At 45.8% G+C, this 15,876-nt stretch overlaps 6 protein-coding genes across 6 annotated transcripts, besides 4 other annotated features; 3 read left to right on the forward strand and 3 right to left on the reverse strand.

Annotated features, from left to right (window-relative positions):
- Positions 1-738: 738 nt before the first annotated feature.
- TSTA_051650 (hexose transporter, putative) lies at positions 739-2,618 on the forward strand (the record flags this gene model as incomplete). The annotated part of the gene is made up of 4 exons (XM_002485636.1): positions 739-836; positions 900-1,225; positions 1,330-2,113; positions 2,216-2,618. 4 exons carry the CDS (start codon positions 739-741, stop codon positions 2,616-2,618), a joined length of 1,611 nt encoding a protein of 536 aa, XP_002485681.1.
- Positions 2,619-4,570: 1,952 nt separating this feature from the next.
- Positions 4,571-6,559, forward strand: TSTA_051660 (uncharacterized protein; the record flags this gene model as incomplete). Its single annotated transcript, XM_002485637.1, has 5 exons — positions 4,571-4,719; positions 4,783-5,064; positions 5,132-5,479; positions 5,707-6,297; positions 6,367-6,559. 5 exons carry the CDS (start codon positions 4,571-4,573, stop codon positions 6,557-6,559), a joined length of 1,563 nt encoding a protein of 520 aa, XP_002485682.1.
- Positions 6,560-6,856: 297 nt separating this feature from the next.
- Positions 6,857-9,090, reverse strand: TSTA_051670 (uncharacterized protein; the record flags this gene model as incomplete). Its single annotated transcript, XM_002485638.1, has 6 exons — positions 6,857-7,269; positions 7,475-7,725; positions 7,749-8,119; positions 8,188-8,613; positions 8,674-8,839; positions 8,996-9,090. 6 exons carry the CDS (start codon positions 9,088-9,090, stop codon positions 6,857-6,859), a joined length of 1,722 nt encoding a protein of 573 aa, XP_002485683.1.
- Positions 9,091-10,042: 952 nt separating this feature from the next.
- On the forward strand, positions 10,043-11,590 carry TSTA_051680 (inulinase, putative; the record flags this gene model as incomplete). Its single annotated transcript, XM_002485639.1, has 2 exons — positions 10,043-10,752; positions 10,789-11,590. The coding sequence occupies 2 exons, from the start codon at positions 10,043-10,045 to the stop codon at positions 11,588-11,590; spliced, it is 1,512 nt and encodes a 503-aa protein (XP_002485684.1).
- Positions 11,591-12,878: 1,288 nt separating this feature from the next.
- Positions 12,879-13,910: a mobile genetic element.
- Positions 13,911-14,023: 113 nt separating this feature from the next.
- Positions 14,024-14,351, reverse strand: TSTA_051690 (uncharacterized protein; the record flags this gene model as incomplete). The annotated part of the gene is made up of 1 exon (XM_002485640.1): positions 14,024-14,351. A coding segment is annotated over one exon (328 nt), but the record flags the coding sequence as incomplete, so codon positions are not given.
- Positions 14,029-14,322: a mobile genetic element.
- Positions 14,352-15,152: 801 nt separating the features above from the next.
- Positions 15,153-15,189: a sequence feature (AT_rich).
- Positions 15,190-15,200: 11 nt separating this feature from the next.
- Positions 15,201-15,771, reverse strand: TSTA_051700 (uncharacterized protein; the record flags this gene model as incomplete). The annotated part of the gene is made up of 2 exons (XM_002485641.1): positions 15,201-15,636; positions 15,728-15,771. 2 exons carry the CDS (start codon positions 15,769-15,771, stop codon positions 15,201-15,203), a joined length of 480 nt encoding a protein of 159 aa, XP_002485686.1.
- Positions 15,722-15,876: part of a mobile genetic element that runs on past the window's edge.

Here is a 15,876-nt window from a genome sequence, read left to right on the forward strand (position 1 = left end):
TGGCAAAGAGAACAAATCGCATGTCACTGCTTCCCGTGGAGACCCTCCCATAATGCCATGCCTGATACATGTTTCCGTACCGGGGAATGGAGAAACACGAGATCTCCGTGCATTGAGATTGGCGGACAATGTACGTGATATCTACCGGATCGGTGACTAGGCAGGACCGGTAGTCAACGAGGGCGAGGAGTTCGCTAATTATATCCTTCACCACTCTCTCCAATCGGCACGTTGTCACCGAAGGTTAGGCGGATCCTATAAATATACGGAGTAACACAGGCCATACCTCGTGGCTGATTTAACGCCCAACACATAGACGTACAGCACGTAGCATTTTCAATCAAGCGCATCAAATGATAGGACTGAGCCATCGGGTGGACTCTACCTCAGAGCCACTTGCGATTGCTTTCTCTCTCTTTCGGTGAGCAATTTCGCGGACATCTCCACCCCTTCGCGTGTACACCGATCAGATTGGTTTGCGAATGCTTGCTTTCTCTCTTCCATGATCAATTTGATCAACTTCGCGGAGAGATATCCACCCGTCCGCGGGTTCACGCTACCTAGATTGTTCAGCTAAGTGCCACCTAGAGCTCTTAAGTCCTGTTTAGCTGTGACCAATGGGAGTGACTTACAGAGGTTCCCATACACTATTGTTATCCCTTGATAAATATCAAGCCGCCGCTCCCTCCTTAAAGCCTTATCACTCAAAAACCTATTCTCCTTTCAATTCTCTAAAAAATGGGGTTTCTATTCGAAAATCCTAAAGAAAGCGCTGGAAAGGTGTGGCCTGCAATTCTGATCAGCGGGTTCGTAGCGTTCGGGGGAATTCTATATGGGTGAGTTCGGTCTTTATCGACGTCCAGGACAAGATGCCTTCGGTCTCATGCTGATTGCTTTAGCTATGACACCGGCACTATCAGCGGCGTTATCGCTATGCCCTATTGGTCTCAAACTTTCTCAACCGGCTATAGAGACAGCACCGGCAAATTGACTATCACATCTAGTCAGGCGTCAGCTATAGTGTCGATCCTCTCAGCAGGAACCTTCTTCGGTGCTCTTAGCGCTGCCCCGATGGGCGACATCATTGGGCGTCGCTGGGGATTGATTGTCTCGAACGGTATCTTTGTGTTTGGGGTCGCCTTACAGACAGCTGCAACAGCCATTCCGCTCTTTCTTGCAGGACGTTTTTTTGCGGGATTCGGAGTTGGGCTTATCTCTGCACTGGGTTAGTATAATTTTTTTTCCCTCTTCTCTGTATATGTTGGATAGATAAGCGACGGGAAAAAGGACAGAAAAGAACTGAACTGACGCTTGTTGATATATACTTAGTTCCCCTTTATCAGTCAGAGACTGCTCCAAAATGGATCCGAGGGTTCATCGTAGGCTCCTATCAGTTCGCAATTACTGTCGGTCTTCTCCTTGCGTCGGTCGTGAATAATGCGACTCATGATCGAAATGACTCCGGGTCCTATCGCATCCCAATTGCAATCCAGTTCGCTTGGGCGATTATTTTGGTGATCGGTGTCCTTTTCCTCCCTGAAACACCTCGGTATCTCATCAAAAAAGACAACTACAAAGGCGCTGTAAAAAGTCTAGCTAGACTTCGTCGCCTGCCTGAGGATGATCCTGCCCTACGCGAGGAGCTTGGGGAGATCCAAGCCAACCATCAGTATGAGATAAGCTTAGGGAATGCTGGTTACCGTGAATGTGTCCGGGGAAATCTGGCAAAGCGGCTTCTTACTGGCTGTCTCCTGCAGGCTTTGCAGCAATTATCAGGTATTAATTTTATCATCTACTACGGCACACAATTCTTCAAGAACTCCGGCGTGAAAAACGAGTTTGTGATTAACCTGATCATCAACTGTGTGAATGTCGGTTCTACTATCCCTGGTCTCTACACAATTGACAAATGGGGTCGGCGACCAGTCCTGCTCCTGGGGGCTGTTGGAATGACGGTCTCACAGCTACTGGTGGCAATTCTCGGCACTACGACCACGAGCCAGGACAGCGTCGGCGACATTATCGTTAACAACGCGGCTGCTCAGAAAGCCGCAATTGCCTTTATCTGTATCTATATTTTCTTCTTCGCAGCTTCATGGGGTCCGATAGCTTGGTGAGCTCAATCTTCCTCTCAATTCTCATGCTACTTTCAATCGTCTCCCCACCCATTCTTGAGGCAGGTTTTCTAACCGGTGGGTAAAATAAAACCATACAGGGTCGTAACCGGCGAGATATTTCCTCTCAAGACCAGAGCCAAATCGCTCTCTATGACCACTGCGACCAACTGGCTCCTTAACTGGGCATTAAGCTTTTCAACGCCTTACTTGGTCAACTACGGGCCCGGGAATGCGAACCTACAATCCAAGATCTTCTTTGTTTGGTTTGCTTGCTGCTTCCTTTGCATAGCGTTTGTTTACTTTATGATCTATGAGACAAAAGGTCTGACGCTGGAAGAGGTGGACGAGCTTTATAGCGAAGTTAAGGATGCAAGAAAGAGCTCGAGTTGGAAGCCAAGCATCACCTTCATGGAAATGACAGGCAAAGCCCAGGCATTCGAACACAAGGAAGCAACAGAGGAGCAACGCGAGTTTGACAACAACCACGAAGCTTTCCCATGATCGCATAGGCAGAAGAGAGGAAAGCTAAGTGTTCAAGTTCATATACAGCTGGGAAGGGTCATCGACGGTAACTCTGAACCTCCAACAAAGAAAATATTTTGCATGGAAGGCCCTAAAAATCCAGCATAATTTTGAATTAATGCTGGCAACATCTCAAGACTGTTACATGAGAACTGGTAGACATATTGTTAGAGAATTTAGTCGCTTCAGATAGATTCGTAGGCTTCAGTAGATGCTAGTCAAACATCGTATACCAGGGTAAAATGTTAGTGTGATACATTGGGCTAAGATCAACTGAAGTGGATGGAATTTAGTTACTGGGACAGACTCTTTATTTCAGGCTGAACAGCTACATTCCCTCTAATAAAATCATCTTGTCCAGTAGTACTCCTGATCGTATGTTTACATATGTGATCGTGGCCATGATGACCAGGGAGCCGGTCATTAGATCCTGTGACCAGGCCTCCAGAATGAGCGCGGCTGGATCATCGACTGGTCGTGAAATCTTTCTTTTGACGATGATAGACGCAAGTCCCAAATCATTTGGTTGTAAATAGATACTAGAGTTACACATAATGCTGGCTGGTAGATCCGGATGACTGTTGTCAGAAAGATCGTCTTGATTCTGTCGAAGATCTACTAGCCACGTTAGGGCAATGCTTGGGCACCTACCTAGTAAGTACATCTCAGTCAATCAGAAGTCACCGTATAGGGGCTCAATTTGTTCTCATGTTTACCCCTCATGACAGCTCACAAATCACCCCGCCAAAAATGTCTATATAAACCCTGCTTGGAAACTCATGTATACACAGAGATGGAGACAACTCAATACACACAATCTTGCTAGTCACTTCTTCTTTTCTCATCCTAGTAAAACTACTATTCAGGATTGGCCCGGAGTAAACCCTCCAATCCGACAACCGTATGTGATTTTCGACCCCATGGGGTGGAGCTTCTACCTTTGTATCTGTTGGCTTTGCTACGGTCCGTATCATGAAGCATAAACGGTAGCAAGGCACGAGCACGAAGCGGCCTAATGAGCCTGACAATATGAAGCTATCTTGATTCCTAATATTGTGACTGATCCCCCAAGAGCAAGGGGGACGGCGGATAGCTAGATATATACGTGTCGGAAATTTGGTTTACTAGAGCGATGACTAAGCGAAGGCGAGCACTGAACAATATATACGTATAAGGAACTAGGTCTATTGTCCGGCACTCCTCTAAGCAGCTATCCAGGAGTCTTGAACCTGTTTTTATATACAAGATTCCATAGAAGTGATATCACCAAAAGTCGACACTTGTGCAAATCAAACTTCTAGAGGATAGCTGTAAGGTGATTGTAATGCTCAATATCGCGTCGATATATGATGCCAATTCTCGAAATTTCTTGATACGCAAATCTTGTCCTATCCCAAAATGGCTTAGCTCATCTGAGTTCCAACAATACGCGGCACGCACGTGCCACGTCGGACTACTGTAACCAATATTCGGTGCCGAAACGCGTAGGGTTGATATTCACGTTCCGACAGTATCTCATTTATTATTTCCCATGCTATGACCGGAGAGACGGGTCCATGCTTAGCTTCTCAATTTCTCCGCACTGGAAGACCTGGAGAAGGAAACAACGGTTGAGAGACTAAGTACAATAAATGAACTAATATTGGTATGGAATAGCCATCGACGTTAAAAGTTGGCCTCGCGGAGAGGAGGGCTATTCCGCGATGACTTGACCAATCATAATCGTACAAACTAGTTACCATAGCCATTAGACCTCGCTTAATCTAGCACGATAAGCTTCGTCGAGGCAAACGTTTCCATTAGGAGGAAAGAAGAAGCAGCTTCAAACAGGTCAGAGCATTATATCATCCGACTGTTCTGTGCGGCAAGACAAACTGGAATGGGATATACTACTGAGATCAAGATTCAATTGATTTATCGTATGTATGGCCATGAATGCCCATCGATCCGCCTTCTTCGCTTGCGAGCAATGCCGGGAGCGCAAAAGAAGATGTGACAAAGCCAAGCCCAAATGCTCCTCTTGCACCTACCTAGATGTAGAGTGTTTCTATAAGCCAGCTTCGGATCCTAGGCCATCACAGTACGTCTTTGCATAGTGCTCTTCAATTTCTATCTCTTGAGTGGATTAATGATATCATACCAGACTCGTCCAGGAACTTTCCAGCATTCGAGAAAGGTTGGATTATATTGCGCCATTGGTTGAAAACCTCGGGAATCCGCCTACATTCTGGAAACGCACCGAATATCTGCACCCTCAACCACAGGCTCCTCCGATCAGCATCAAATCCCAATCCCTGATGCAGACAATTGGTTTGCGGTCAGACTTTGCAGCCTTCCTCTATCAGTTAGAAAAGGCCGCACCATATACTCCTGTGACTTCCATGGAACTTAGTCTTCTCCGACTACAGGAAGACAAAGTCACCGAGTAGGTTACATGTCAATGAACAATTGAAGAAAAAAGACCAAAGTCCCTAAGTCAGTCTCGCATATAGGATTATACGCGTATTCACGGAAAGGGTTCACGTGTGGTACCCCGTTATCCATCTAAGCATCACCGATCACCTCGTTGAGACGAACAGCTCATGTTTCTCACCTTCGACCAAGTCCTGCTTAAGTCTCCTTGTTATATCAATTGCATTTATTCTGAGTACGGCACAATCAGAGTCTATCCACTTTGAAGTTGCCTTGTCAATGCTTCCAATAGTGCTCCAAGAGGACAGCGTGATCAGTATTCAGTGTTTAGTTCTCTTGAGTATATACTTTGCCTGTCGAATGCAACCACGGCAATCCTACGGCTATATCCGAATCGCATCTTTTCGTGTACAGTCCCTCCTTAGAAGGTATGTTTTACATCTCAGCCACTATGAAGGAAAACGCAGCCTTGAGGGCAAAATAGACGCGCCATATGCGGCTAACTCGCAGTCAGAAACATGTTTTCGGAGATGCCTATTGATTGCGAATTTATACAGCGTCTCTATTGGGCAATATACATGATAGAAAGGTCCGTAAGCCATATGTGTACGATTGTTTTTCCTTCACAACATAACGTGCCTAATAATAAAGCCAGCGAGATTTCAATGCATTTAAATTTATCTGCAGCGTACAGTCAGCCACGACCCGGTCGCTCCCATTCCCCTATTCCCTTTCCTACAAAACACAAGTATTGGAACATCCTTCCTGAATTGTTCCCATCTCGCTCATGGTCCACTCCGTCATCAGATCCCCCTAGTCATTTGCAGCATGATTCCCTCCACTTTTTCCAAGAACTTCATTTACAGCAATTGATAGACAAGTGCATCGACTCGGCGACAGGAGCGTCATGCACTGCCTACCCAACTGGCACGTCTTCTGTGGAATACGGCATCAGCCTGCAACGGTTATTAGATTCTTTGCCACCAATACCGCACTTCAGCGTGCTTTCAATGTCCCAGGATATGGCCACTCGCCACCAGCATGCTGCTCTTCTCCGAGCGAAATGTCACGCATACGAGATATCCAGCTACTGGCCAGCGATATATCGCGCTATTGTACTTAAATGTGTTGACTCCGAGCTACTCTCCTACGCTTCACTTTTCATTGAATCGATTGTAAACTTCTTGGATACGGCCAGTTTCGCGGTTCGGGTGTGTGCCCCAAAGTCATGGTCGCTTTCTGCAAGGTATGTTTGTGTGAAGTCACAGCCTCCTTTTTTGGGTTTGGCTAATTCTTAAATTTTGCATCTAAATAGCCTCTTTATCGTGTCCATGGTAGCTATTTGGACAGTGGATAACCTGCACCTCCAAAGCCCTCTTCCACTTAGTCTCAGGAGATATCTCAAAGATACCTTGGATACTCTCAAGCAATTTAGCGAGCTTAGCCCGTTAGTGAAACACATGGCAGAAGTGCTAGAGAATAGGTTGCAGGAGATTGATGTTCCTTAATATATCATGGCTGTAATAGGCGATTGTACGGAGCTACATGTCCTTGTTGACTAAATCAATACGAGAAAAGGAAGCGGTGAAATAGTGACGTAGAGTATGGTTATATTAGCCGGATATATGAACGATACAGTCTATTTCTTCGGGGGCTTCCTGGCCAAATAAAGTGGAGAGGAGTAAGCAAGAACTGGTTCCTTAAAAATTTGAAAACATCGTTCCTACTAGAGAATCCAATAAACGTGACCTGCTGCTACATGATCAAGCGTCACAATACACAATGTCCTTCCCATTATATGATGGTTAGTCCTCTGGGAAAAAACTGGATTGAGAGAATCCCAAGTCCAATTTAGGAGCATAAGGGCTGCATAACACAATTTCTATCATACATTTCAACTCCGATGTCCATGTAGGACGCACTTTGCTTTTGCGAAGCTGGACATTGTCGGTGGTCTCCCCTGTAGAGAAGCTGCGCATACGTGGCATTTTCGGAGGAAAGATTTGGGTCGTTATTGTGGTTTGTCCTTGTCCTCCAAAAACCTCCACGCTTGACCAATCCACAAAGATATGTAAGGTTACAGTGTTATTCAAGGCTGGGGAAAGAGGAGCATAGTAGACACTTGCGAGTGTGCTGTCGAATGAGACATCTCCGGATTTCGTTCGATCGATGAACACCTGCTGAGTAGTGGAGTCATGTTGACTGAAATCCTCAGAGGCTCGAACAATGATTCCAAACTTAAAGCTTCCAGCCGGAGAACGTCAACTGAATATCTACTGCTTTCCCGATATCACCTAGGCTGTGGATACCAGTCACGGAAGGGAAGGTCAATACACTCCCACTCTGGCTAATAGCCTTCCAGCTTTCTTCAGGCTCTTGAACCACTGCTATCCTCTGATCGACTGTTTTCAACAAAAGCTAACGAGGAATGGCCATTGCACTGCGCCAAGGGCTCGTTGGTATGGCCGCGCCGTACTGCCAGTTATTCATCCAGGAGATAATCGTCCGTTGATACTGAGGGATGCCATTGTAGCTTTGGGCAGCGTAGAAGTCTGGACCCCAGTCCAGCCAGTTTGCGTTGTCATTCGTGGCGCGGGAGTTGGCAAAAGAGATTTCGCCAACGTTGATATGGCCCCAATCCCCGGTCGCGAGGTCAATGATCTCAATCACGGCACTTTGATTCTGAAAGGCACCAACATCCCAGTTTTGCCAGGTAAGTGTTCACTATTGGATCCAGTTGTAGCGTGCACAATATTACCATCGATCTTGAGGCGAATCGCGGTTTGGTTAATATTATCCCCTCCTCCGACGAGCAAGTTTATGTAGTTGTACGAGATATCGAAGGAAGGGGATGTCAGAATTCCCGTAGTTGAATCAACATTTAAGAAGGTGTTCACCAGCTGATTTCCGAGGAAGCCTGTCACCGGGTTCTGACCTGGCAATGTACCGGCCACGGGGGAGGTTCCTATCAAGTCGCCAGTAGCCACCCATCCGCGATCGGCAAAGGAACGGTTTCCCTCGAAATCTTCAAAGACAATACTACCATCGGAAGGCCACCGCCATGAATACTGTTCAAGTCCGGTATGGATATGGACCCGTTAAAGTCGCCCAGAAAGCACTGAATTCCCGAACCCACAGTCCCCGGAGGGCCTCCAGGATTGACACCAACGATAGCAACCCATTCGACCTTTGAGTCATCCCCATCGACATGCAACGTAAAAAGGTTTGGACACTCCCAATTACCTCCAACGGCATTAAAAGGTCCAAATTCACTCTCCAAGTTCCATTGCTTGAGACTTTGGGGATGTATATATGAGGAACTTATGAAGTTTTGCGAGACTGATATAGCCACCCACTTTTCAATAGGCTCATACCAAAAGATATTGGGATCACGGAAATCAAGGTACTGGTCTTGGTATGGACTAGGAGGATCCAAGATGATAGGGTTGCCATCATCGTAGGTAGTCCATGTTGCCCCATGATCCAGACTATAGGCAATGGACTGCGCTTGCTGTTGATCGCGAACTTGCTTTCCGCTCGGCAGAACTTGGTGCGACGGATACTAAATAGAAATTTTTGTGGGTACATAGAACTGCCAACCTCGATCTCGTATGACACTCACAAAGGACGTATACATGGCGACCCATGGAGCATGTCCCTTGCCGAAACCACTGGTATTGTGTTCGTCGATGACGACATTTCCAGAAAAAAACATTTCTGTACTATTATTGGGGTATCCACGCGCGAGAAAAGCAACAGGCTGTTCCTTCCAATGAGTAAGATCCTCACTAGTGGCATGGCCCCGGGACATCGCCCCTCAAGTGTTCCCGCCTGGATTGTACTGGTAATACATATGGTAGGTACCATCAGCATACACAAGGCCATTGGGATCGTTCATCCAGTTCTGCACTGGGGCGTAATGGTATTGGGGACGGTAAAGTTACGTAAATGATTCCTTCGATTGGACTGCATCGACGTGGAAGACAAATGCCCCCAGAAGAAGCACCTCCAACTGCATGCCGAACTTCATCGCTTTCATGTTGAAATGTTTGCATGGACGAGGAATATGGGAATTATTATTTGGCTGCTCGAGGGAGGCAGACATTCTCTCTGGTTTATATTTGCCTTCCAGGGAAGACTCTCAATTCAGGGACGAAACGATAAGGAGTTGTCGCCTCGGCTATGTCCTCGCCAGTGGAGAGTGTGTGGGTTTGCCTGCTAACTTGACTTTGGCCTGAAGTCTTTTATGGAGACCACAGCCATGCAACCGCGACCTAATTTCTCAACGAGCAGAAAGAGAATAACTGCTTGTAGCTTACAATACGATCTGTAATTTCGCGGAGCATATCTGAGACTCCGCGAACACCGCCCCCGCAATGTCTTATCCCACAATTTTACCCCAGGATTTTCAATTCAGAGATGATTGTGCACCCGAGATGGAGATTAATCGGTTATTACATTCTGTTTACTCATCCAAAGCGTATTTTATCTGTTGTGCGTTTATAACTTACAGCATAATGGGAGGTTTCGCGGAACATACCTGAGATCCGATAATCATTACATATACCAGATGCCCTCCGCGATGCATTATCCTACTTTTTTAATTAAAAATTTCCGGATCATGGAGATCTTATGCAACCAAAGACCGAGGTTATGGGTTATGTTACATTCCTATTTCCTCAACCAAGGCGTGGCTTTCTCTCCTTTGCGTTTTACGATCATAGTAGTTTGACTGTCAGAATGAGATACGAAGAAACAAACTTATTTTTTTGTAGGTTCAGGCATGTGCTTGAGATAGTCAAGATCGTCATTAGAAGACTGATATTGGGAGAAAGATATTGACTGTTATTATGGAAATATATATATATGTATATTCTCATCACGTCCTCGACTGCAGAGAATGTAATTGTTTCTTCTCCCTACTCTATCTTAACTTTCCTTTTTTAACGAGCCCAGAGCTACTAAGTCCCTCCACAGCTGTATCCCAAATCATGATTTTTCAAAAAAGTACCGTGACAATCAAAACCCTTTCATTAGCTCTAGCCCTCGTTGGACCTGCGGTTGCGGATGACTATCGTCCAGCTTTTCATTTCTGTCCGGCGGAGAACTGGATGAACGAGCCTAATGGGCTGATTAAGATTGATTCAACATGGCACCTATTTTATCAGGCTGACCCAACAGCAAATGTTTGGGGTAATGAGTGTTGGGGCCATGCAACTAGCTCCGACCTACTCCATTGGGATCATTTGCCCGTCGCCATTCCAGTCGAGAATGGAATTGAATCCTTTACTGGCACCTCTTATTATGACGGCGATAATACGTCTGGCTTAGGCACATCTAGCAATCCGCCGTACCTGGCCTTTTTCACTGGGTATACCTCTTTGAACGAAACACAGGACCAGCGCCTTGCTTACAGCACGGATCTTGGAACAACATGGTTTAAGTTCCCCGGCAATCCAATTATATCGGCACCTCAGGAAGCACCTCATGATACGACTGGAGGGCGCGAGAGTCGTGACCCTAAAGTATTCTTTCATGTTTCGTCAGGGAAATGGGTTATGGTCCTTGCGCATGGTGGTCAGGACAAATTAACATTCTGGACGTCTTTAGACGCCAAAAGCTGGACGTGGGTGAGTGAGCTGCTATCATCCCAGATTGAGGGATTTTCAAATAGTATCAGCGGATGGGAAGTGCCGGATATGTTTTAACTTCCCATTCAAGGCACCAACGAGACAAGTTGGGTGGTGATTTTCACACCAGCTCAGGGATCCCCGCCTGGGGGCAATGGTGTTGTGGCGCTAACTGGGTCCTTTGACGGGGAAACATTCGTGGCTGATCCTGTGGACTCTTCAACATTATGGCTAGACTATGGGCGCGATTTTGATGGTGCGTTGAGTTGGGAAAACGTACCTGCATCGGATGGTAGGCGCATTATCGCCGCCGTGATGAATAGTTATGGTTCAAATCCTCCTACCAATATATGGAAAGGGATGCTCTCCTTTCCGCGGACGCTGACCCTCAAGCGAATCGGTTCCAAGCAGTACTTCCTTCAGCAGCCAGTCGCTGAGTTAAGCACAATCGATAGCACTCTCACAAGCATTCAGAATCAAACAATTGCGCCAAACCAAACGCTACTTTCTTCCATTCGTGGAACTAGCTTAGATGTTCGGATTGTTTTTCGCATTGATTCAGGTGCCACTCTGTCATTAGCAGTCCGCAAAGGGGGATCTGAGCAGACGGTTATCCGATATTCCCAGTTGAACTCAACGCTCTCTGTTGATCGAACGGCGAGTGGAGATATCTCTTATGACCCAGCAGCGAAGGGTGTCCATAGCGCGCAACTGGCACAGGAAAACACTGAGCTAGTTCACATCTGGGTGTTAGTCGACACATGCTCCGTGGAGGTGTTTGGAGGGCAAGGAGAAGCAGTTATATCAGACCTTATATTCCCCAGCAACTCTTCTGACGGCTTATCTTTGGAGGTGTTTGGAGGGACGGCCACATTTCAGTCTGTGACGGTGTCCTCAGTCTCACTTTGATTGAGATCTTCTGTGGCCGCTGACAGCTAGGTATAGTGGCAGCGCTCAGAAAGCTACACTTTGTGGAAGTCCTCTGTTTATTTTTGTTCTTTGTGCTCGCCGTTGCTTGCTATATTTGGTGTCTCACTCTTTCTTTGCTGTCCACACACAATATCTGCTATGTCGAATTAAAAACTCTATGATGGGCTGGATGAAGCTTATAAGGAGCTTGACCTGCCACCTTAGTGCTCCATAATGCATTATATATTACTTGACTACCATTGATCGTGGAAGTAGTGTCGCTTAACATCGAATTGATAAATGTCCAGTGAGTAACACTGTTGTTCGCTAATTTACTTCCATTTCTTTAAAAAATGCGGCAACCGCTCTGATTATCGCAATGTTTTCTATGAATTGCCTGTGATTCACCATAGGTAGTACCTCCAAGAGTTCAGTATAATTTCTGTCTGTCTCAAATGTTAACATAGATATGTTATTTTGGGTCCAAGGCAACCCGGAGTACGGATATTCATTCGAGCCATAGCTGCGATTGTTCTCAGAAACAACGGGTCTCAAGTGTGCAAGAAATTAATTTGGCGTTTGAATTTTTGATGTCACTGCAATGCTTGTCGGGTTACACTTCAGGAAATCGAGAAGCGAGAAATGAGCAGAAGGTTCAGCCAGGGATATGAAAGGGAGCAAATCTCCCTTTCCATGTGCTTTCTACCATGAGACTAAAGCTGCTCTTCTTTATAGTAACGTATCCAACAACAACGGTTTCTCAATTCCACCGGCTCCCAAACACGGCATCCAGCTCCCAGAAACCATCACCCCATTCTCAGGCTATCACGCCTTCTGACAGTCCGAGTCACCCGCAGTCCTTGCGGTAGTCTACCATCAAGGCTGGTATGTTTCTCACAGATACCTTCAGGTCAGGATCCCGCCTTGGCTTCTATAAAGGATATTAGGTAGGTTGACTTTACGATTACTTGTCGCGTCGCCTCCCCCCACCCTAGACCGGGTGGTGGTCGGCCCGGACTCAAGGGCCAGAAGATATGAAGTCTCATGTAAAATGTTTTACAGTCCACCAACACCATATAAATTGCATATAAAAAATAGAGAGGTGTTAAATACAAGCATTGTTCACTTATTTCCTTGAGTATCAAAGAAAAAACCCGCTGTTTTGAGGCTCTATTGAAGCCGCTTCTTCCGTCGGCTGCGGCACGCCAACAGCATGGCTCATAGATTTTCAACAAATCCCCATCATGACGGCGTTTTATGAGGCGATTCGCATCTTTACATAAAGTGCACCGCTCGCTTTGACTTGTCGCTTTGTAGTTTTTTGATTCTTGCGCGTTGCTGTATCACGAACCTTGGCAAAGCTCTCACGGTGTAGATCGCCTAATTCGGCCAAGGTGGGACTACCTTGATTAACCACTTTTATACGGCGTGAAAGGCCCGGGCTTACTTCATCAAGAATATCCTTTATGCTGTCAATCGATTTTTCAATCTTATTGACATAGCGACGTAGTTTTACGGCGGTTGACGGTGGAGATATTGATTTTGTAGTTGGTGAGCTGGGAATAGTGTCATCCGCCTCGCCATATATTTTTAGTGCATCCCCTTCAGCAACAAGTGCTTCAAATGCTTCATCTGGCTGAAGCATCATATCAAGTATAAGCCGAGGATTAAGAGGCCAAATTCCTCGCTCTCTCCAGCCGTGCCGAATTGTTCGTGTGGTAAATGTCTTTATCCGGATATCGCGTAATTCTTCAAAAAAGTCGTTTTTATCAAAATCGAAGCCACCTAAGCGTGAAATCTTGTTCACAACCCGTCCATGAACATGTTTATATTGCTGAAATGGCACTCCATCGAGTGGTTGTAAAAAATGCGTAGAATGAGGCGGAAATCGGAATGGGCGAATGTGCCAAATTTCACAATATTGCACGAACTGTATAGTAAGATGAGTTGTATGATTATCCATAAGAAGTAACCGCCAATCCGGGAAGGCCCCGGGCCTAGAGAAGTGGTCAAAGTGTTGAAGCCATTTGAATGCGATCTCATCTGTGATAAATCCATTCGAAGCAGGTGCAACTAGCCAGTCGTCATCTTTTATATGCCGGTACCATTCCTCCAAATGGACCTTGCCTTTTGGAATCAATAAAGGTGGTATAATCTTTCCTTCGGCGTTTATACCCTCAATGATAGTAATTGATTCTCGAGAGGACAGGCTAGATACCCTTTTTGATGTTTTTGGATATGCTGTTACCACCGCTTCATCTTTTCCTTGTCCAACAATGAACCCGGTCTCGTCGAAGTTCCACAGATTTTGAGGGCGAATTTTTGTATTGTTGTATAGCGAGCACGAAGTCAATAAACGAGCGCTCAACCTCACCATAATGCTCTGCAACGGTACGTCCCTTTTCTTGAGATTTCTGAACGATTCGTACATACTGTTTTGGCAGGCGCTTGATAAAATCGTGTACCCAATTTTTTCCGGCGAGAGGGGGCTCTCCTTGACCCCTGAAATCTTTGCCGAGCAAATAATTCGCACTTTCCTCAATTTGCTGATTCGTAGGAGGCGCGCCTATATTATCTAGATAATCAATCCATAGAATAAGTGCCTTTTCTTGATCTAGAGATAATAGGCGCCTCGTAGGTGGGCGTGTTGAGCGAGAGGGAGAGGGTAAGCCATGCCACCGACGAGACAGTTTTTTGCGAGACACCCCATATTCACGCGATGATTTGCTAAAATTCGGTTTTTTTTTTGTGTTGGCACGCACTGAGGGCCTTTGCAATCAATTCCTCCTCTTCTTTATATAATTTAGGGGTCATTTTGGCTCCGGTTTTGACGTTTGTAAATGCCGAGTTGTGATTTTGAAGATTTTGGCCCTTGAGTCCGGGCCGAGACCACCACCCGGTCTAGGGTGGGGGAAGGCGACGCGACAAGTAGAAGGTTCAAGAGACGTCGTTCCATATGCAAGTGCTGTACAAAATTCTTTGGGGCTATTCACAGAATATACGGAATCCCAAGCTTCCAAGATTGTAACAAAGCATCCCTCATGCGTATAAAGGATGGGCACCACCGAGCGGGAAGAAATATAGAGCTATTATGGTAACTAGAGTTTGATTAAGAAAGATTTAGCAAATTTTGTAAAAAAATGACTACACACCTAGAAGTGATTATTTACATTCCCTTCTAAATGTGCTCACTCATGTTGACCTATATATCAATTGGTCAAAGAGGGCCAGGTGTATTATTAGTTGGGAATTTAGTGCTATTTCACAGCATTATGGGAGTTAGAGCAGTTATGCAAGGTCCTTAGACAATATTGATACCCGTCGCTTCACCTCCCCCCACCCTATTCGGACTATAGGGTGGGGGGAGGTGAAGCGACGGGTACACAATAGATTTTAGCACCAGAACCTTAAGCAATTCAAGCTCATAGGTGGGCTAAGGTCTGACCCTGCCCCTCCTATAGATTACCCGTCTCGTCGCTTAGCCTCCCCACCTAGCGGTTGGGAGTCTGCCGGGGCTCAACGTACAATATTTGTGTAAAATGTTATCAAGTCCAACAACGCCATATATTTTATATATAAAAACTAAACAAATAAAAATACTGTATACGATTTACCTATTACCCGTAGTATCGATAAAAAAGCCTGGGGTTTGAGGCGCTGGAGCCTCCTCTTCCTCACCCTGTTGCCGCTCTCCAAGGATATAGCGTTTATGAATTTTCATCAAATCTCCATCATGGCGGTGTTTTATGAGGCGGTTTGCATCTTTTACATAAAGCGCACCAACGGCCTTAACCTGGCGCTTAGTTCTTTTTGCAGCCTTACGTTTGGCAGTATCACGAATCTGTGTGAAGTTCTCACGGTGTAGCTCACCCAAATCAGCCATTATAAGACTGCCTTGGTTAACCGTTTTTATACGGCGTATGAGGCCCGGGCTGCTCTCATCTAAGATATCCTTTATGCCATCAAGTGATTTCTCGATCTTGTTGACATAGCGACGTAGTTTTTGCACAGATGAAGGAGGTGATATCGACTTGATGGTTGGTAAGCTGGGAATCGTATCATTATTCTCACCATAGATTTTTAACGTATTCCATCATCAATAATCGCATCCTCAGGTTGGACCATGAGGTCTAATACAGCGCGAGGATTGTAAGGCCAAATCCCACGATCTTTCCAACCATGGCGGATAGTTCATGGTGTAAAGGTCTCTATCCGGATATCGTGTAGCTCCTGAGAAAAGTCATTTTTATCAAAATCGAAGCCACCAAGCCGAGCAATCTTATTCA

Source organism: Talaromyces stipitatus, genomic scaffold (assembly GCF_000003125.1).
Source record: "Talaromyces stipitatus ATCC 10500 scf_1105507295515 genomic scaffold, whole genome shotgun sequence".
Lineage (NCBI taxonomy): Eukaryota > Fungi > Ascomycota > Eurotiomycetes > Eurotiales > Trichocomaceae > Talaromyces > Talaromyces stipitatus.